Source organism: Cavia porcellus, unplaced genomic scaffold (assembly GCF_034190915.1).
Source record: "Cavia porcellus strain 051 isolate PalLab524CR breed Dunkin Hartley unplaced genomic scaffold, mCavPor4.1 scaffold_14, whole genome shotgun sequence".
In the NCBI taxonomy this organism is placed as follows: Eukaryota; Metazoa; Chordata; class Mammalia; order Rodentia; family Caviidae; genus Cavia; species Cavia porcellus.
The window spans coordinates 61,356,862-61,378,268 of record NW_026947497.1 but is presented as its reverse complement, the minus strand read 5'-3'; the positions used below and the strand labels follow the sequence as shown (position 1 = coordinate 61,378,268).

Below are 21,407 nucleotides of genomic sequence, written 5' to 3'. Positions count from 1 at the left end.
ATGTGCTTCATTTGCTGCACAATTTATTCATTTAAAGCATAATTTGTGATTTTTAATGCAGCCACCCACTTTTGTTCACCCATAGCCACAGTTAACTGCAGAACATGTTTTTCATCCCCCAAGGGAACTCCTTAGCTGTGGCAGTCGCTTTCTGTCCCCTAAGAGTTCCCTGCTCTGACAGGCAGCTAATTCGCTTCTGGTCTCTGTACATTTGCCTATCCTCCATGCCCATGTGAACAAAGTCCTGAAACATGCAGGCTCCCTTGACCAGTCCTCAGCCCAGTGGCAGGCACCAGCACTTTGTTCTTGCTGAGTAATGTTCCACTGTATGGATATACCACATTGTCTTTGTTCATCATCTGTGGATGGACATTTGGGTTGTTTTCACATTGGAGTGAGAACAAATATTGCTGCTGTAAACATTTAGTCCAAGTTTTTAAGAGTTGATATTTTCTTTCTGTTGGGTAGATGCCTTGGATGGGACTCTGTGTTTAACATTTTGGGAGCTTCCTGGTTTTTCCCCAGAGTGGCGCTGCCATCCTACAACCCTTCCTGCAGGGGAGGTGGCAGGCTCCACTTCTCTACACTCTCCCAGTTTCCCGACTTTTGCCTGTAGCCATCCTGGTGGCTCTAAGGAGACGTTTTAGTTTGGTTTGCTTTGCATCTTCCTGAAGGTGCAGGAGCTGAGCTGTTTGGCTCTCTGTTGGTCATAAGTGCCCCTGCCTGGGGTGTCCTGGCCCAGTAGTCCGAGCAGCCTGAGGAGGCTCGCTGTAAATAGTAGGTCGGATGACCCCTCAGGTGTGGACAGGTCAGCAAGGCAGGGACCAGAGCCCCTGGGAAGATGGTTTGTTACATTCACGGACTCACAAGGATGGCTGAGCCACTGGGTGGGCACATGGTGGGGAAGGGTGGATCAGCAGTGGAGCAGGAAGCTGTGGACCACACCTTCGGTAGATCACGGCTTCTGCGGGTAGAGGGGAGGAGGAGTGGCTGGGGATGGGCTGCTTGGGTAAAGTTGCAGACACAATCTGGGGTAAGAGTTTCCTCTCCACTGAGACTCAGGACCTCAGAGAGCTCACCAGCCCACAGTCTAGCCATGTGCCAGGCCACCAGACCTGCCAGTTCCTTAACCTTAGAAAGCACCAAGCTGGGAAACGCAGTTCCAGTGGCTGAGGCCGGAAGCCTACATTTAACCCCACAACAGCTGCGTCTTCCTAACCCAGCAGGAGCCAAGGAGGAAACGCCAGAGGGGTGTAAAGAGGTTCCATGGGCCCGGCTCCGCTCAGAGCCATTCCCAGTCGGCTCTAGTGTTCGGATTTCATGACCCTTTCCCCATCTCGTTTAATGCTTCTGAAGCCTGGCTGCCCACAGAGCCTACGCAGGGCTCAGGGCGGGATTGCAGGGCCGAGGCTGTGTGTGCTGCTGCCTCACAACTCGCCAAAGCCGGTGTCTATGACGCCTCTGTGCCCACCACTCAGGGCCCCTCGCTGGCCGCAGTCAGTCTCCTGCTGCACTGCAGCAGTTTATTTTCACAATTTTTAATGTTTAAACCCTGTGGCACAGCTGTGCTGCTGCTGGACAGAGGGGCTCAGATTCAGATTTTGGAGGTCTCACCTAACCAATGGGGCCCCCGCTATCGTAGGACACCGGTCAGGAAGGGGACTCGAAGCCCATCTGTGCGGTGTCCTCAGCAGGTGATGTTGGGGTTCCTCACAGAGGCCTGGTGGAACAGGGCTGCTGTCCCAAATGGGTGGCTGAGTGTTCTGCAGTTGGGGTGGTCTGACTGGGGGCCCAGGCCAGCTTCCCCTGCTGGGCAGTGTGGCCCTTAGGCTGAGCTCAGCAACGGCCAGCAGGGAGCGCTCCAGGCATCCAGAGTGACAGTCCCAAGAGGCAGGATTCTTAAGACTGGGCCCAGTAGTGTCTGCAAGGTCCCTGTGTCACTGCTGCTCCTGCTGCTCAAAGCAGTTACAAAGAATCTTCCCTCTCAAGGAGAGAGCAGTCGGAGGGTGTGTAATCATGAAAACTGGCAACAAGGGGCTCTGTCCCTGTCCCCTGCCTCTGCCACACCCCAGAGAGGGGAGGGCACAGCCATCCCTGAAAGGGTCTGTGGAGTGTAAGGGCAGATTCCTGCCGCTGTGGGGCCACACAGGGGCATGGGCCTCAGACAGAGTCCTCTGAGGCTGCCGGGGCGTGGGGGGCAGCTCTTCCTGTCAAGCATCCAGGAGCACAGAGGACACTCCTAAGCAGCAGGTCTCAAAGGCTGGCAGAGCAGTGGCCAGGGGCAAGAGCTCTGGGGACCAGAAGGAGTGTGGGCATCTCAGCGATGCCAGGGTTGACTGACAACAGTCACCTCCCTCACTTTGGGTTAGGAGAGCCAGAGGGCCTGGAGCAGGGTGGGCAGCAGGCTCTGGATGGGGAGCCGCTGGCAGGACATTTATTAAATGTGCCCTTGGGAGGAGGCAGAGGCGGCATGGGGCGGGGACAGTTTAGGTGGCTGTGCACTCTTGTTAGAGTCTTCAGCCACTCCTGGGATAGTTCTGGCGTTGGGGTGGGCTTGCAGCAGAGCTGTGGTGCACAGGGTGAGGGTGCTGGATGCTGGGTGCTGCTGGCCTGGCCCAGAGGCAGCCCGGGGAGGGCACAAGTGACCTTAAGGAGGGGCCGCTGTACGTGACTCCCAGCCACTGGCAAAGTTACTTCTTTCTCCTGGAAGTGCCAGCCAGAAGGCACATCCCAGTGTCTTCAGGAAAACACCACAAGCCGCAGAATGACATGATGGAGAGAGCTAACACTTCTTGTCGCCTGAATTCGTGCACTGTGGTTCCTGTCTCCACCACGTGGATTCCTTGATTTCCAAACCCACAGGAGCTGTGACTCTGACACCAGGGTGCTAGGCATCTGGGCACCTTTAGAAAAGAGGAAAGGGGCTTCATCCTCATCCGGATACCTGAACATAAAGCCAGGGCCCATGGGCCACTGCCTACCTCCTCCCAAATGTCGTGTGGGAGTTAGGGATTGCTCTGGTTTATGTGCTTTGGGGAAGACTAGGGAGGCCTTGGGACAAGAACTCACCGTTCCCTTGTTTTTCTAGGTCTGAGTGTCAGATGGCGAGAGGACAGAGCAAGGGTGATGATCACCAGGCCCTAAGTGAGCCAGTCGCCCCTGATTGGATGCTGATTGTGCTCACAGCTGCCCAGAGTTAACTGACAGCTGTGCGGGCTCCACTTCCCCAGAAGGGCATGGCCGGCTGTGGACGGCAGAGCCGGAAGCTGAGCTGGGCCAGCAGCACCCTGGGGAACCACAGCCTTTGGACATCTATCCAGCGAGGAAGAAAAAGCACTTCTGGAGGAGGCAGGCAGCTTAGTTTCAGGGACCAGTGACTTACACGCAACGGAAATGCATTTCTCAGAGGTCTGGAGGGTGGAGGTCCCATTTCTCCTGCATGCTGGTGAGCTCACTGGGCTCCTGGTTTGTAGGTACCTATTCTATTAGGGACATCGAAGCCAGGAGACGGGAAGTTAGGCAGGCAGGGGAAGGGTGGGCCCTAAATAGGTAAACTAAAAGTAGGTGCCTAAGAGAATTAGCATACCAACTTTAAAATGCAAAAGACAAAAAGAGTATGTCCTTAACCCAAGGGGAGAGACCTTGGAGGAAGTGAAGCAGCTGGTCGTCCAGACATCAAAGGCCTCCTTGATTCCTGCCACATACACTGATCCCCAAAACTGTATAAAATGACAGTGAACCAAAACATCTATGGTCCCTGCCCTATGGCACGTCTCTGTAACTAGCAGAGAGAGAGAGCTTTCCTCTCGTCTGCCTGATAAACAAGCATTGGCCGTTCCTCACCACTTCTGTTTGCTGTGTTGCCAGCTTCAGTCTCCACTGTCCCAGCACAAGGACGGGAAAGTTAGACAGACCCGCCACGTCCCCCTCACGCTGGGAGGTGGGGTCTGACATATGAATTCTGGAGGGACACAAACAGTCCACCGTGGGGGCATTTGTCCCCTGCCTTAGTCAACAGAGCTTTTCGTGATGATGAAAACATTCACGATGTTGTGCCCAAAAGGGTGCCCACAGGGCCCTTGAAATGTGGATGGCACAACTGAGAAGCTCAACTTTAAGCTCTCAGGTCCCGCTTTGCCCCAGGACCCAGAACATGTATTTCTGCAGGATCCCTGCAGGATCTGTTCGCCTAACTGAAGGGGATCTTGGAGGACCAGCTTCCCACCCAAGCGTCTCTCTGTTGCCCTAGGATTCCATATGGAGAAGGTCGAGTGAGGACTGGAGAGTCCTGGCAGGGCCTGGGCTTCCGGGATGGAGCTCAGGTGGGATTCCCAGTGGGTGGCCCTGAGGTGGGGGTGCGTCCTGTTCAGGGACAGGGACAGGGACTGTGCTGTGGAGCTTGCACCCCAGGGCCACTGCAGGGATCTGCAGACTGTAGGCTCTGATCTAAACATTGCTGAATGATCTTTGCCCCTCAGCTGCCAAATTCAGAATCCTCTCAACACCTGAGCAATCTCCTTTTTGAGGTCAAACACATTTTGTTTTATTCTGTGTGTCGCACAGCCTGGTGCTCTTCTTTGTCACCCCCCTCCCCTCCACTCGGCCTGATTTCTGCTGTAGTTTGCTCATCAGTGCTGTTATTCGGGCCCATCCCTTCTTGCTGTTTTAGTGGCTGCTCCATTGGTTTTGCAGAAAACCCAGCTACTATGGTCCCCACACTCCTCTTTCTTGCGCATGTTCTTCCCTTGGGGCCTTGGGCAGACTCTTTACTTTCCCTGTGTGGCTGCTATGTTTGTGCATGAGAGCTGTTAAACTCGAGAGATAACATTCCAGTGTGAAGGGGAGGCGTGCAGCCACCGCAGTCCGAGTTCTCTCTGCGGCACACACTTTTTGAGAGTAGCTGGAGCATGCATGTCCTTGCTTTTGGAATCAGCATGGCACAGATCTGAAGGCCACCCAGTGTCTCTTCCAGCCTCACTTGGCCTTTTGCATTGTCCGCATGGCCCAGGCTGCACTCTGCCTGGGAGCCAGTGGAATTGGGCTCTGGAAGCTGTTTGTCCAGAGGTGGGAAAGGCCCTGGTAGAATCTTTCCTTGTAATGATCTCAGGCCTCCGGGCTGCTATTTTCCTGCTAATCCCAGGCCAGGCCCAGGGCAGCAGATAATGTCCGTCTTCTGGCTAATCCAGTCCTCTCCTACTTCTTCCTCTTCCTCCACCTCTTTAAAAATTTACTTCTCTGTGTGTGTGTGTGTGGGTGGGGGATAGCACTTAGAACCTTCAGACCAAGCCACACCTTCAGCATTTAAAAACTGATTTATTTTTGAGATAGGGTCTTGCTAAATTACCAAACTGTCCAGCCTGGCTCAAACTTGGCAATCTTCCTGCCCCAGCCTCTCAGAGTACGGGACTATAGGCATGTGCTGCTCTGGCCAGCTGAAAAATTTGCCTTTTGTGTTACAAGAGCAATGGGATGGGCATCCCTCAGCCCCTGAGCTGGGTATACTGTCTCTGCCCCTCACCACTCGTGTGCCCTGTCTCCCTCTGCACACACACATGTGCATTTACCCATAGCCACTGTAGGCTTGGTGACATTGCTCTCCTAGTATGGACTTGGGTCTAACAGTCACACACGGATGTCCATACACAGATGTCCTCAGTGGGCCCACAGAGGCCCGTGGAGACGTTTCTTTCAGTCCAGAGCCAAGGTTTGCAAAGTGCCTCTGGCTCAGTGAAGTGGGCTCCCCCGGTGAGGCGCGATGTCCAGGCCCTGCATCTCTCCTGATGCTGCGTCCTCCAGCCCTACGTCTATAGGACACCCAGAGTCTGCAGCTGGTGTCTCCAGATCTACTCTGCTAAACGTTTGGACTAAGAATAGTCCATGGTGACACTGCATGTCCCTGAGTGCCACCAGGGTCACACAGGGTCAGGTTTATTTTAGCTCACAGTTTATGCAGGCTTCAGTCCATAGTCAGCTGGCTCCAAGGCAGGGTGGCACTGCAGAGTGGCAGGGAGGAAGAGGAGCAGTTCCCTAAAGTCTCAGTGCATGAAAGGTGACCGGATCATGGGGAACCATAATCTTTAGTTGATTAATCCATGGATGAGTTCATGGCTCAATGTGCTATGGGGAGTGGGGCTTGCTGGGGGTGATCACTGGGATGTGCCCTGGAATGGTATGTTCTGGTCCCCAACTGTTCCTCTTCTCTCTCCCTCTGCTTCCTGGAAGCCAGGAAGTGAGCTACGGTCTTTCCTTCCAAGCCTTTCCGTCTTGTTGTTCTGCCTTGGAGCTAGCTGGCCATGGACTGAACCCACTGGAACCATGAGCCAGACGAACCTCTTAATTTACACTGTAGGTACTGGCATCGAGGCCCAGCACTGGTAAAGTGACTGCTCCAACATCTTTTCCTTTCTTCCTGTTCCATCAGATGGGTTGGCGCTGTCTTCTCTTTGCCCCACAGAAATGCGCATGGCCTCCTGTGCAGTGTTCACTGGCCTGCCAGCCTGCTGTGTGGCCTGTCATGCCACATGCTTGTGTTTGTGCCCCCGGTACATGGCATAATGTCCAGGTTACATTGGGCTTATAACTATTCTCAGGTGAGTGAATGTCGTACAAAACCACAACCTGTTTCTGCAAGAGAAGCTCCCACCCAGAATGTACAGAGGATACGGCTGGTGGGCTAAACCCATTGGCAACACGAAACCCACCTGCCCACGCATACCTAATGACTCAATAGCAGGGCAACTGAACTGAGGGGCCAGGACCCGTGCCTTTGCTTGAGAGGAGCCCTACCTGGTGGCAGCTTGTAGACAGTTTGAGGAAAGGTAGATGAAGTTTTACAAGACACAGGCGATGCCCTTCTCCCTGGGGGGGGTCACCCCTTCATTGGATATGGGTGAGCCAGCACCAGCCTGACCAGTCCCCTCTGCAGACGTGGTCCATGGGGAAGCTGGTCCAGCGGGCCAGAGCACGTGCAGATGGAGGCTTGAAAATGCAGGCTGGAGAGAGGACATGCCACTTACAGCCACTGGTTCACATTCCTCTTCCAAGCCGGGAGTGAGAGTTGTCACTCACTTAGCGCTTCCTGGTATGTGGTCAGCTGGTGTGTGGGCCTGGCGGTTCATGGTGGCCTTGCTGACATGTCTGGCATAACTGGCTCTGCCAGGGTGACCAGTGGTACTGTTGTGATTTATATCTAGCCGTTTCCCAAAGCCTCCTGTACTCACAGATGGAGCTTTCGGGAGGCAACTGGACCACAGGTGTGTGGTGCTGAATTGTGGGCATAAGGTACTGCTCACGGGTGTTGGATGCTGAGCCCTGTGTGTGTGTGTGATGCTGGGTCACGGCCCTGTGGCGTTGGAGTAATGATGAGTTTTCAGCTGGGTGTGGGGTTGGGAGATAAAGCCCCGTGGGAAGAGATGGGTCACTGTGAGCATGGCTGGAAGGATGGGTATACAGTTGACTCCAAGGCAAGGAGTTGGCCGGTGGATTACACCCACTGGCAATGCATACCCACCTGCATGACTCACTAGCAGGGCCAAATCTTTACAAACTTTGAGGCAAACTAAAGCTCTCCTCCTTTAACTTGTGGTGTTGGGTATTTTGTTTCAGCAATGAGAAGGTAACTAACACATTCTCATTCCAGAAACAGGGCTAGGATGTGGTGGTGGGGTTCCCAGTGAGCAGCAGCAGCTACCTGAGGCCAGTGGAGAGGTGAAGGTAGGGAAACTGAGGACTCAGCTGGCTGGGGCATAAGATACAAAGCTAAGGCAGGAGATTTTAACACAGCTCTCTGGTTGGGCATGCAGGTATGACCTGTCAATCACAGAAATCCAGGACACATAACAGCAGAAGTTCTAAACTGGGACCAATCAGAAAGTGTGATCTTTAATTCTGACATGAGATCAAGAGGGCTTGTGATAGGATGGCCTAGATCTGATGTCAGCCAGAGGAGTGGGGGATACAAAGATGGTGGCCATTGAGCTTCTGGCCATTGGAATCCCTTTTAGTGCGCGCTCTCACTCTGAAAAGCATTCTTCTCTTTCTACCTTTAGTAAATACAAAATCTCGGTACCTTTTGCACTTGTTTTGTCCAATTCTTTGTTCAGGGCAAGAACCTGAAAACTCTAGAAGGAGCCCACCGAACCCCAGGACCCAGTGACAGAGCCCTCACAGGAGAGAGTCCTGCCTCCTCATGCTTCGCCACAGTGGCTCAATAGGCCAGGTTGGCCTTAACTCTTGGCATTCCTACTGCCTTGGCTGGACCTTGGTGGACCCATTTCTGTGACAGTGATTCGATGACTCTTGTTCTGTGCTCCACCTGCATCTGAGATCCCTGCAAGGTCCTCAAGGCCAGAGGCCCAGGTTCACCAGGAAAGAGCCCAAGCCCAAGTTTGCATAGGTTGCGAGCCAGGCGAGAGGTGGGCTTCAGTCCCAAGTTCATCCATAGGCCTCCTGGAAGTTTCACCTTGAACCAGCGGAACCTTTACCCAGTGTGGTTAGTGCAGGAGCCTTAGAGCAGCCCTCTTCTCTCTGGTGGGTGGTGGCGCTGAGCTCAGGTGCACTGTGTCACTTTCACCGCACAACAGCCATCTTGCAGGTGAAGAAACAGCCATGGGAAGGAGCAGTGGCCTTTGCCACGTCACACAGAGGGGTACAGCAAAACCAGGGCACAAACCCAGCACCAGACGAGTCTGGCCAAGTCCTGCTCCACAGCTCAGTGAATCCTTTTGGCAAAGCTGGCAGATCACTTCTTCGTGTTCCTGATCCTTCTGTCTCTTTTTCAACCCCTCAGTCTGCCACTGAGGCCAAAAGGAGCCATTAGACAGCCGGAAGCTGAGAGTGTGGATGTGTTCCAGCAAGACTGCTATCAAACAGCCACCTGGCTGGATTTGGCCTGTGGCTGCCTTGGCCAGAAACCCCTACCCAAGCTACCTCCCATTTTGCTACCTCCCTGCTCAGCCTCGGACCTGGCAGCGAGGGCAGCTGACTCTGTGCCCTCCTGTGTACCCCAGACACATGCTCTCTGCACCTCAGTGGGCAAGTCTCACATGGGAACGGAATCTGTGTGGCTGTAGAAGACAGAGGAGGCCCTGGAACCAGGGCACCCGAACCACTGAGCCCCTCTCTGGCTCAGGAGAAGAGATGTAGTCCCTCTTGACCAGGTTTTCTGGAAGGCATGCTGTTTCAGGACCATCTGCAAAAGCTGTTGTAAAGTAGATCATGTTGCCAAATGCTCTTGGGGATGAGGGCAGTAGCAGAGGTCTCTGCAAGCCCGGTCACAGGTTTAAAGAAGGTAGACATCACCCTCAACTTCGGCAGGAAACCGGTGAGCACCACGGAAGACAAGCGGAGTCGGTCCTTGGAGCTCAAGGTGATGATCAAAGCCAAGCTGAAGGCTTTGTTAAAATATATTTTAACAAAGGAGCAGGAAGAGACAGTTTACAAAGTCACGGCAGTTACAAGGAAGTTACAAAGTCACAGAAATCCAGAAGGAGGTAGGGGACGTTGCTTCCTTTGCCTGTTTTAAAATTCTTGCTTCCCTTTAAGACCTCAAGACTAGCCAATGGAGTATGGCGCAGTGTAACCTGCACCAGACATCTGCACAGCCCTCTGGCCGGTGACTTGTGTCTGGGAAAAGACCTAGCTGAAGATAGCCGAGCAAGATGGAGTACGTGGGCCTAAGCTCGAGGGTTGTGGCCTACTTTGATCCTTTTTTCTTTTATGATTTTCCACTTCATTTTATTTATTTATATACGTTTTTTGAGATGGAGTCTATAGTTCAGGTTGAACTCACTATGTAGCCCAGCAGTTCTCCTGCCTCAGCCTTCTGGGTGTTGGGATTACAGGCGTGTACCACCACACCCTTTATCAATTTATGTTAATCAACTACTTCCCATCTTCTTGGAGGCATCCAGAGCATGTCTGTGTTCTCAAATGCTAGTTCGCCCTCAATCTTCTCAACAACTCTGCTTTTGGAGTTAGAAAGGGCCTTAGAGATAGCTTACCTTGGTCCTCAGGCAGGAGAGCTGAGTGAGGGGCTCTCCCTGCTCCACTGATGGGGTCCGGTGGGGCCTGAGGAACACTGGCTGGTGGAGTCCACGGCCTGGCTGCGAGCCCTCTGTTCCTGCAGGAGGACTTGCAGTTCTGATTAGGGACTTGATTCTGGGTGGACCAGTGTAGCTCAGGGCCCTGGAGTGGCGGAGGAGGCTCCCTTGGTGGCTTTGGAGACCCAGGAGAGAGCAGAGCTGAGAAGACCACAGAGAGCATAGCCAGCGAGGGATGGCGTAAGGAGGCTGTCACTGCCAGCTCCCGAGGGAGAGGCCAGCAGAGGGCCCGGGAGCTCCCAGACAGGACACAGCCTGCGGTCACCTTGACTTTAGCCCGAGAGGCCCGCAGACTTCTGACGTGCGCAGCTTTGAATGCTGGCTGACCCGTGCTGCGCCAGCCTCCAGAAGTGCGGCAGCTCTCGATAGCAGCGGTAGGAAACGACACAGACATGAAGGTGACGGACCCTGTTGAGAGTGTTCTGGTGCTCAGCAGCTGATGTCATAGCAAAGGTTCTAGAAGCGCTGGTCATGGGGACAGACCGAAGGCTCTGATGCTTTTGGGAGAAGGTGACTGAATTATTAAGGCAGCAGCATTGGAAACTCCAGGAGCGGAGAGCAGGCCAAGCGCCATCCCCGAGCAGACACTGAGGCTCTGCAGACTCTGCAGGGCCACCTCTCCTGCCCAGGAAGGTGCCCAGGGATGCAGGGAGCCGGGACTGGGAAGGGGAGATGGTGGCGGACGGGGACAGGCAGAGGTCAGCACATTCACTTACGCTCATGAGTCACAATGCCACTACAAACCCAGGAGGAGGTGGGGGCCTAGGGCACGTGCTGGGTTATCTGGTGGACAGAGTGTCTCACAGGACCCTGTGCCTCCATGTGGACAGCAGTGTGGAGGACAGAGGAGGAGGGCCTGGGAGGAGGCAGTGAAGAGACCACTGAGCAGTCAGAGGGCAGAGGGGACGGTGCAGTGGGGAGGATGAGCTCCCCGCTGAAGGGACAGCAGGGTAGAGGGACAGCAGGCATGCAGGTCTCTCACGCTGGGCTGCAGGCCCTGGAGTTCTAGCTGTCGGGAAAGGCAGATGGACTTCTGGGCAAGTGCAGAAATTCACACTCGCTAAGAACGAGTTTACAGGTAGGGCTCAGAAAAGCAAATGTTCACAGGGAACCTAGGGCACTGTGGACCTGACTCACTACCTTTTCAATGTGGTCGGGAAACTGCCATCTTAGGGAAACCAAGGCACAGGGCAGTTGAGTAATTTGTCTAAGGTCACAGCTTGGATCGCTGAGGGCATCTGGACCCAGCCTATCTGCGAGCCATGCCTGGATTAGTGATGGTGAACCTCTGAGAGCTTTCCATGGGCACAAACAGCCCTCTGTGGTGTGTGTGCCATCAATTTCGAGCACTGTGCCAGGTGCTGGGTCCTCAGGCTCCGTGCCCATTGCACGGCCATGTCTGCATGCACCAGGCGGCTGGAGGGCTACAATACCTCCTTGAAGTGCAATCTTCCAGGCTCTGCTGTTGTCATGGCCGAGGAGAGGGAGCTGCCGGCACCTTGTGGCCAGGTCTGCCCTAAAAGATCAGCCCTGACTGGGCAATCCCGGGAGCAAAAGCTTCCAGCCCCCATGGCCAGGCTGAGGACCCGCCATGCAGGTGACCCCTGAGGATGTCACGCATGTGGGAATGGTGACAACAAGAGGGGGTGATGTACCCAGGGGTAGGTGTGTACTGAGTGTCGAGGACCATGGCTGTGCAGGAAGTAGGTGTGTCCTGACTTCCTGTTGTATCGTCTCACTTGAGGAATGGGCAGGGCACAAAGTGAGATGGTCAGCCGGGCATGGTGGGTATAATCCTAGCACTTGGGTGGCTGAAGCAGAAGGATCACTGCAAGTTCAAGGCCAGTCTGGACTACACAGTGAGATCTTGTCTCAAAATACCACACCCCCAAAAAGCCACACCCCCACCAGGAACAGGAGAGTCACCTGTCAGGGCCACGAAAGGGGCACTACTTTGCCATGAAGATAAACCTGGGTCATTTGTAGGAAGACAGATGCACCTTGAGACCACAGTGTTAAGTGACATAAATCAGACACATGACCTAAACATCACAGGGTAGAAACCCAAAGTATAAAGTAAAAAAGCAAAATAAGGGATAGAGGATGGGAAATAGGGAGATAGAGCTTTTTCAAAGGGGAAGGGGAGAAGGGGACCGAGATGTGCCAGAGGGGAGAGGACAGGAGGGAAAGAGAGGCAAGGAGAATGAAGATGCTGTGTGCAGGCAGCAGCTCCCCGCAGGAACTCGGGCACTGTGCACTGTGGACTCGCACTGATACACATTTTCAAAAACTAGAAACACAATGCAGAGGAGGTCAAGGTGCCTTGTGTTGGCCAAGAATCAGGAGGGACCAGGGCTGGCGGGGACTCCTGATTCCTGAGCCGGCTGGGTGACCCCTCTGCCCGCAGGGCTCCTCATCCCCAGGCCTGCTGTCCGGAGGGCAGGAGCTGTGCCAGAGCCAGGAGGACGATGCGGGCGCTGGTGCTGCTCTTCCTCCTGGGCTGCCTCGTGGTCCCCTGCGGCCCCCACATCCTAGGTCGCTGTGAGGTGGCTCGGAGGCTCCATGAAGGGGGCCTGAACTACTTCGAGGGTTACAGCCTCGCCAACTGTGAGTGCTCAGCTCCTCCACCTCAGCCTGTACACCCGCTGGGGCTCACGGCTGGCCTCACACCCCCTTCATCCTAGGGGTGTGCCTGGCTTATTTCGAGAGCAAGTTCAACCCCTCAGCAGTGTATGAGAACCGGCGGGACGGCTCCCTGGGCTACGGCCTCTTCCAGATCCACGACCGCAAGTGGTGTGGGCCAGGCAGGAACCTCTGCAATGTGGACTGCTCAGGTGGAGAATGGGCGCTCTCCAAGCTGGGGTGCTGGGGTGTGGCCTCCCCCAGGGAGGGCTTGAGGGAGCAGAGGAGGCACATCCGTGGTGGGTCCCCGGAGGCTGAGAAAGTTTGGGGTGACAGAGACCCCCATCCAGGGGTGGGAGCAGGGGTTGGGGCATTGAGGAGTGCTACAGCTCCTGCCCCTCACAGAGCTGGAGACTGGGGCCAGTGAGAGGGCCCCCTGGGCCTGATGTCACCCATCTGCCACTGCTCTGCTCCTGAGGGGACAGACGCTGCCGCTTGGAAAGGCAAGGCTGTCCCTGGGGCATGGCGCTGTTACCCCGAGGGAAGTTTGTGCACCCAAGGGCCCAGCCAGTCCCTGTGGCAAGTGGAGGTGCTGCCCACGGTTCCCTTCCTGTAAGCATTTATTGAGCGCCCACGGACTGCAGATCTGAGGTGCGGTTGTGTGGATGCTTGCCGTCTGCCAGGCACCCCCTGAGCCCTGCAGGAACTCACCTGACAGTCACAGTGGCCCCGTGATGAGCTGTGAGCTGGGCCCTGTTATCACACCCATGCCACACCACACCACAGCTGGCAAGTGGGGGCACCAGGCAGAAGCTCAGCAGCATGCCCCCCTCCCCAGGTGGCTGCACAGCCAGCCAGGGGCCTTGTCCACCACACCGCAGGAGCAGCGCCTCTGTCACCACTGGCTGGGGACCTGCTGGCACTTTCGGCTTCCAGTCTGGATTCAGGAGGCAGCTAGGGGTGGGGGCAAAGCTGGCAGCCTTGGAAGCAGCAGTGAACCCAGTGTGTGTTGGCCCTGTAGTCGGACTTGGGGCTCAAGATTCTGGGAGAAGGAAGGATGTGGGGGATGCTGATGTTCCTGTGGGAAGCCAAGTCCTAAACCTCCTCTCTGATACAGTGGGTACAGTGTGAACCCCTGCCCAGGGCCGCTGCAGTGCAGTGATGTGTGCAGTGTCCGTGGTGCCCAGGATGAGTGACGGCCACTCGGGAGATGGCCACACAAACACATCACTCAGTTATATGCTGAGTCGTTCCGTGTCTCCCCAGGCTTCACAGCAGATGGGGCAAAGAGAGAAACACAGCAGACCCGAGATCTGTATCTCATGGGAAGTGTGGGTGTAGACACGCTGGTCCCTGGCACTCTGCTGGCCCTCATGCTGCTCCCTGTGCTGGGACAGCCTCCTCCTGGGGTGACTCTCAGCCCCGTAACCCCACCACTCCAGTGTGTCATGCCAGATGGATTTATTCTTGGGAGAAGTAGGAAGCTGTCTTGCATGAGCCCCGGAGGCACCCTGAACTACATGGTGTGGCGTGGAATCACCCACTTTACTGTCTCCACAGCTTTGCTGAATTCGAATTTAAAGGACACAATCAAATGTGTCAAGAAAATCGTGCAAGGAAAAAAAGGGCTGGGAGCATGGTAAGTGGTGCCCTCTTATTCGCTGGTGTTAGTGACAGTCAGGTGACTGTGTGATCTTTAGCCTGACCCTGACCTATCCCGGAGGCTCCTCCCCATCCAGTTAGGTGGCAGAGCATTTCTGCAGCAGAAGGAGGGAGTTGTCACGGGGTCACCTGGAGTTGTACTTTCCCACATCTGTGTAGTGCTCTGTAGGATGGGGGAGGATGTGAATCTTTAAAATCAGTCTGTATATATCTCTGATTGTTCCACATACATTGCTACAAGGTTTTCAGAGTTCTTGATACTTGTAAAATGACTCTCCTGCAGGATTGTAACAATATATATGTCTCCACAGAGTTTATTAAAGTGTCTATTTGCATTATTCTCACCAATCAAAAACACTGCCATTTGCAAGGTGAATAATTTTATTGTATCATTTTTTTTCTTTTTATATTATTTTGTTAGGGATATGTTCTCCCATGTTTGTTACATATTGATGTTTATTTGTGATTTTTCCCCTGTCCTTTGCTGACTTGTACAATTTAAGTCCTCGTAATTGTTGAAAAGGGCCCAAACAACCCACTAGAAAAACAAGAGAGCAAATCCTTGTCTCAAAACCAAAACCAAAAGCAAACAAACGAAAAGAAAAAGGCTTTTTACACTGTTGGTATACTAACCAACTGTTTTATAACTGTTGCCAAAAATGACTGCATCTCTAATTCCCTCCTAAGCCAGGCAGGTATTTGCAGATGAAATCTTCCAAAATGCACAAAAGGTTTGTCCTGTCTCTGACACCTTCTGCTCACTGCTGTACGTGTTCATATTGCTGTGTTTATAGTAATCCATCCAGCTCGTGGCTGTATGGGCTTCCATTGTATGGATGCCCGTTGCATCCAAACAATGTTTCCATTGCATCCAAACGTTTCCATTCTTATGCTGGTGGGCATTTGGGTGCTTTCTACTACTTTAGAGCTGCCATGAACACTTTATCCTTGTCTTTGCGAAGATAGAAATAGATTTCCAAGGGTAAAATTGCTGATCATTGAAGGCATCTTTTGGGTTCAATATATTGTGCCCAACAATTTTCTAGAGATTTCTTTTTTTTATCAACTTACACTGCTGCCAGTAACTATGGATTTTAGTTGCCCTACTTTCTCACCAGTATTTGGCATGTTCTAGTTTATTCTCATGACCATGTAGTCGTATTTCCTTATGGTTTTATTTTCCATAATCCAGTTACTAATGGGGTTCGTGTGTTTTCAAATGTCCATTGGCTATTTGGATATCTTCATTGTGTGTATAAAGTGCCTGTTTGGTTTTTGCCAGGTTTTCCCTTGTGTTTTTGTCTTGTTCATATTCATGTTTAGAGTAGTTACACAGTCTACCTTAAAGCCTTGGTTAAACACATGAGTTTCAAATACCTTCTTTCATTCTACAGATTGCTTTTCACCTTCCAAATGGTAACTATCAGTGGTTGGTCCTTATACACTGGAATGCACAACCACTTCCCCTTTATGATTATTGTTAAACAGAAATATGTCACATTCTTGACTGTGGTGCCATTTTCCAAATTTCTCCTGAAACCTTCACCATTTTGCCTTCTACATGTGGCTCTGTAACATGGCTGTATTTCTTGCCTTACTGCACTGGCTGGGGTCTTCAGTCCAGTCCAGATGACGTCCTTATCTGGCTTCCAATCTCACAGCCAAGCAGCTAAGTGTGTTATTATTATGGGTGATGTTTAATCTTCTGTGATGCCCCTAATCAGATTTTTTTTTTTTGTCTTTTTCATTTTTATCGGTACAGGGATCGAACCCACGACCGCCTGCTTGCAAGGCAGGTGCTTATGCCGCTGAGCTAAATCCCCAGCCCCCTAATCAGATTGACAGTGCTGCTTCCCATTTCTAGGTTGCTGAAGATTTTTAAAAATCACAAATGCATGTTGACTTTGAGTTACTACCTTTTTGGTTTTTTTATGACCTGTGTTACCGTGTCCATCCTACTTTTAAGATTCAAATTATTGTCTTTTAAAGAAAATCTCTCTTCTCTCCTGTGGCTTTTCCCAGAAGCCATGTCTGGACGCGTCCTTATGGGGATGTTAGTGCTATGAAACTTACTCCTGGATCCAGCAGTGCCATTTTCAGAAGAACATTCCTTTGAATTTCACGGCGATGCCCCAGTTTTCTTCTCCCAACTTTGCCCACGGGTGCCCTGCTAGTTTTTCCCCTTCAGCCTTCTCAAATAGGACAGATTTACAAACCAGGTTCGACATTTGCCAAGTAGAGAGATTGTGTTGCTTTTTCTTGTCTTGGACTCCTGTGATTGGGTGATGTCACTGGTGCACACATATTTTGTCCCAGTTTCCAGTTTGGAGGTTTTGCTGGCATGAGCGTTTGGTTCTTTCTACTGTGTTGAACTAACGCAGTACATAAAAATCCTGCATCCCCCCCCCCCCGCACTGCTGCATCCCCCCAGGGGCGTTTGTCTTGGAGTCCTGCACTGTGCAGTGCACGCTGTGCCCCGGCCAAGTCTACATTTCCTGTTTTTTTTTTTTTTTCCCCATCCTATAACTCAAAGTTGCCCACCTGGTTGATTCTGAGTACTGCAGTCTCCAGTTAGATCTAGAAACAATGTTGTATTTCCTCACTTCCAGATGGAACAACATTTCCCATCTTAATTGTTCTAAGAGTGGGGTTTATGTCACAGTCAATGAGTCCTCCCCCTAAAATTGTTTCTAAACTACTGATAATCTTCCAGTAGAAGCTATCACATCACAGAGGAAATTCTTTAATAGGAACTGCTTACAATTTCTTGACTGCCTGAGTATATAGGCTTTGTGTGTTTACACACATCATCTTGTAATCCTCATGACAAGGATGTTCTTATCCCACTGTAAAAATGAGGAAAGGCAGACACAGAGTGGAGAGTATCTTTCTAGGGGCTGCAGAGGTAGGTCCTGGATTGGCACAGTTCCAAGCCTGGGTTTCCCAGGCTACAAAAGAGGTGGGCATGGTTGTCACAGGACACCTTTGACCTTTCTGTGCTGAAGGTAACCAGGGACAGCAGTGCCGTCCTCCTGTGGGTCCTGGCCCATGGTTTCTGAGCAGGGTCAGGGAGGGGGGTGCAGATCTGCAGCCAGGCTTATTTCCTTGCCCAAAACATGGTGGGTGTTCCTGCTCTGACCCCCCAGGATCTGGGGGCAGGGGAAACTGCTGTCCGAGTCACAGACCAGCCTTGTACTGTGGATTTCTGTCTTCAAGGTATTGTGGAGCTAAATTCCAAGACTGCGTTTGTTTTCCTCCCCTGTGAACCCCTAGCATGAGGTTCTCTGTCAGGCACATGGTGGGCGCCTATTTAACGTCTCCCATAAAACTGAGGCTGTGACTAGAGCCACCACCAAGAGATAGTCATAATACTTGTACTTTTTGATTAATTACACTTTACAGAACAAGTAAAAGACCAAACTTTTCTCACTTACGAGCAGCAACCTTAGGTCCGCATGGTTAATATATCTCCTTAATCAGAGGAAAGAAATGTACACACAGATATCTTAAAGCACCCGGAGAATCCTGTGCATGGAACTTCAGGCTGCTTCTCCTATCAGCAGAGCTGGTCTCGGCTCTCCAGCTCATCTCTGCCCCATCACAGCCACTGGTACCCACTGCATGGACGAGAGGTCCCTCCTGAGGAGCACAGAGGGTGCTTGCTCATGTATCACTGCGAGTGGGGAGACAGAGGAGCTTGCTGCCGGCCCTGGGGCCCTGGGCTCTGGCAAGGACTCTGTCCCTAGGGTAATCTCAGGCAAGGGATTTGTCGGGACCCTTTGGTGCATTTAAAAGCCGGAGTCCTTACTAAATGGTCACTCTGGAGAGGTGCCCGTGTCTCCCTGCCCAGCACCCTGGAAAGCTGTAAAGATCTGCACTATTTGGCAAATGAAGATGTAGAAGATGATGCCATTCTGTGTTGCTTTGCATTTTAAACTGCAGGTGAAGCAGGGCATCTTTTCCTGCGTCCTGGCCCTGCTCTGTGAATGGCTCATTCATATTCTGACCGTGTTCTCTCCTTATTCTTTGATGTGTGCTTCATTCTGGAGGACTTTCAGTTTTGTCCATCTACCCTGGGTGAACTTTGTTTTCAGGTTTCTTTTTTGCATTTTGGCTTTATGAGATTTTCACCTACATGTATTTATACCATCGCAAGCTCAAATCTTTCATCTTCTATCTTGTGGTTTCTGTGAAATCTGTCCCTTGGGAAGATCTTTCAGAGCCTAAGGCTGTAAAAAAAAATCGAGCTGCGTTTCTCTTTACTTTAGAACACTCTGGCACAAAGTAAGCCCTATATTTAAATTTTTTTTTCTGAAATAAATTGAAAAATAGAATTTTTATGATTTCCTTTTTAAATTTTATACTTTTTACTAGCACATACTTGTCATACAGAATTTTTTATGGTTTTATGTTTTGTCCTTAAAACTTGGGACCTCTTGGAATTTATTCTGACATAAAAATTGAGGTTTGGATCTGGCTTTTTATTTTTTGAATAATGAGCTGTTAGTCTCAGTATCCCTGGGCCATTGATTGGTTTCATTACCAGTGGGACAGTTACAGAAGAGGAACTCCCTGCACTCACGCTGGCTGTACCTGGAGCCCCTTTCCTGCGTTCCTGAGGGTACGGTCACCCTCTGAGCGGGCAGCCATGAGCCGTTGCATGACCTTGAGGATGGGGTGTTGGCCCAGTCAGGGCGGCTTTCCTGCCTCTCAGGCTCAGTGGAGTGAGCGCTCAGTCAGCGTTCAGCCGCTGCATCTTTCCCCAAGGTCTGGCAGGACAGCATGGCAGGAAGGGAGAAGACCAAAGCCTCACAGCCCCGGGGTCCCTTCTGAACGGTGTGCCCTGGGCTGCAAAGAGCATGTGTGTGTAAGTGCATGTATGCATGTGTATGTATGTGTTTTTGCTATCTGTAGCTATGAGGACCCCTGCCCGGAGGACCCACTAGAGCCTGCCCTGTGAGGGATGGAAGGATTCTTGATGGTTCCCAGGCGGCCTGCTGCTTAATGGGGACAGGGGCCCGGGGCTGGGTACAAATAAGAGCAGTCACTTCTGGAGCACCAGGCAGAAAGTTCAGAGGACCTCAGCCTGACCTAGGTAGGGGTGAGGTGCCAAAAGAAATTCTGGAAAACGAGCAGAGCAGGTCCCCGCAGTGGCAATGGGGCCTGGGGCCCAGGGCAGCACCTGGGACATGCCTTGTGGTACTCTGTCCGAAGCTGTCATCAGGAAAGCTGATGATGTCCAGGGTGAGGGCTAGGGGACGTCGTGCTCGTGTGGCATCCCGTGTAAGCCGGGGTGTACTGTACCCAGGTGGGGGACAGAGGCTCCAGTGCACGGAGGCCTTCAGGAGTGTGCCCATGGCAGGGATCCATGCTCGGTGCTGGGGGGCTGGGGGCCGTGTACACGGTGGCCCTGGGCTCAGGTGCTCAGTGCCCACTCCTAACCACCCTCTCCGGCCTCCTCCGCAGGCTCAGCTGGTCCCTGCACTGCCATTACGCCGACACCCTGCCACGGTGGCTGGACGGCTGCAAGCTGTAGCTGCTGACACCTCGCGCTTTGTCCGACATGTCCAGGACTCGGGTGGGCTGTGCTCACCGCTGCACTCAGGCCTGCTGCCAGCCGCCACCCGATGGCTCCCGGAGGGGACCCACAGATGCGGCTTCTCCAGAGGTGCGGGGTGCAGAATAAACCACAGCCCTCACACAGCGTGTCTGGGAAAGATGTGTGCACAGTGCAGCGTCAAACTCGGACAGGAAGGAAAAGCCCAGAGGAGGCAGGGGGTCCCAGAAGGGAGGCTGGGGCGAGGGTCCTGTGCCCGGGTGGCCCTGTGGGGCCCACAGTGCAGGGAACATGGACACAAAGTCCTCCTTGCACTTCTGTGGAGAGAATCAAGGGACAGTTGCTCTCCTCTTAGGAAAGGTTCAGCTTCTAAAAATTATAAATAACACATACTCAGGGAGAGTTAGAAAAATGCAGGAATGTTACAAACGAGGACAGTTCTTCCCCATTTCAGGGCCTGAGGACAGTCGGCTCCCTGCCTTTTTTATCTGAGAGTTTGTTTGCCTGGCTTTTTAGAAAGGACACAGTCGCACTCACAAACCTGTCCCCCATGCGCCTTTCCATTCAGGCAGAGTCGGGTTGGTTCTGGGAGCTTAGTGGCTCCCAGGGGCCAAGCAGGGTAGGAAGCGGCAGGCTGGGTGCCCTGGGCCTGCTGGCGGAGGGCCGCTGCTCAGAGCCAGGCCATCTACACAAACACATCTAGTGCTAGTGGAGAATCAGACAGTGGTGTAAAAAAGGGAATTCAAACAGGCCACCGTCCCCATGGAAGCAGAAGTTTTCTTCATTGTTCTTCAGCCCAAGTGGAGAGACCCTGGCTTAGGTTTGAGTTCAACTTTTCACGTGTCTCCTCTACTTTGGGATGTGTGTGTGTGTGTGTGTGTGTGTGTGTGTGTGTGTGTGTGTCTGTGCGCTTTGCTCCTGCATACTTACTCCCCTTAAAGCCTGGATGACTGCTAAACACAGTTCTCTGTCTTTCCTTTTCACTTGGTACTCTGTGGTCTAATGGTTCCCCAGCACCATCTTAATGACTGTAGAGTACTACACAGGCAAACTTCCAGGTCCGCACCTCGTGTCACTCGCTTCGGCCTGGCGGTGAGCCAGTGCGGTGAGCAGCGGCTGCCGTGAGGCGAGGCAGGACCTACACAAACCTGCCTCCTCTCGTTGGCGTCTTGTCCCTTTCAGAAATGACAAGAGGCGACTGCAGTCAGAACCTCAGGGACAGGGGCTGGGGACTTAGCTCAGTGGCTTAAGTGCCTGCTTGGCAAATACGACATTATGAGTTCAATCTCTTGCACCAAAAAAGAAAAGAAAAGAATGAGAACCTCAGGGGGTGGAGCTTTTACTCAAATCTCAAATCTCTATCATCATTGATGCCCGGATTTTGTGTGGCTTCCCCGCTTTTCCAGAGGAAAAAGTGTTTGGCGCTTTCCAATCACACAGCCTGAGCTACACAGTGAAGTCCTGCA

The 21,407-nt window shown here is 52.5% G+C and overlaps 1 protein-coding gene and 1 long non-coding RNA gene across 2 annotated transcripts in view; both read left to right on the top strand.

The window, feature by feature from the left end:
• LOC134470288 (uncharacterized) overlaps window positions 1-3,842 on the top strand; it is a 43,756-nt gene extending 39,914 nt beyond the window's left edge. Inside the window, exon 4 of the long non-coding RNA XR_001202885.2 lies at window positions 3,089-3,842. This is a non-coding gene — a long non-coding RNA (uncharacterized LOC134470288). The remainder of the gene's footprint in view (window positions 1-3,088) is intronic.
• Window positions 3,843-10,360: 6,518 nt separating this feature from the next.
• On the top strand, window positions 10,361-20,069 carry Lyzl4 (lysozyme like 4). Its single transcript, XM_003477002.3, has 5 exons — window positions 10,361-10,733; window positions 12,508-12,707; window positions 12,785-12,934; window positions 14,283-14,361; window positions 19,851-20,069. Exons 2-5 carry the CDS (start codon window positions 12,569-12,571, stop codon window positions 19,918-19,920), a joined length of 438 nt encoding a protein of 145 aa, XP_003477050.1. The 5' UTR covers window positions 10,361-10,733; window positions 12,508-12,568; the 3' UTR covers window positions 19,921-20,069.
• Window positions 20,070-21,407: the final 1,338 nt, after the last annotated feature.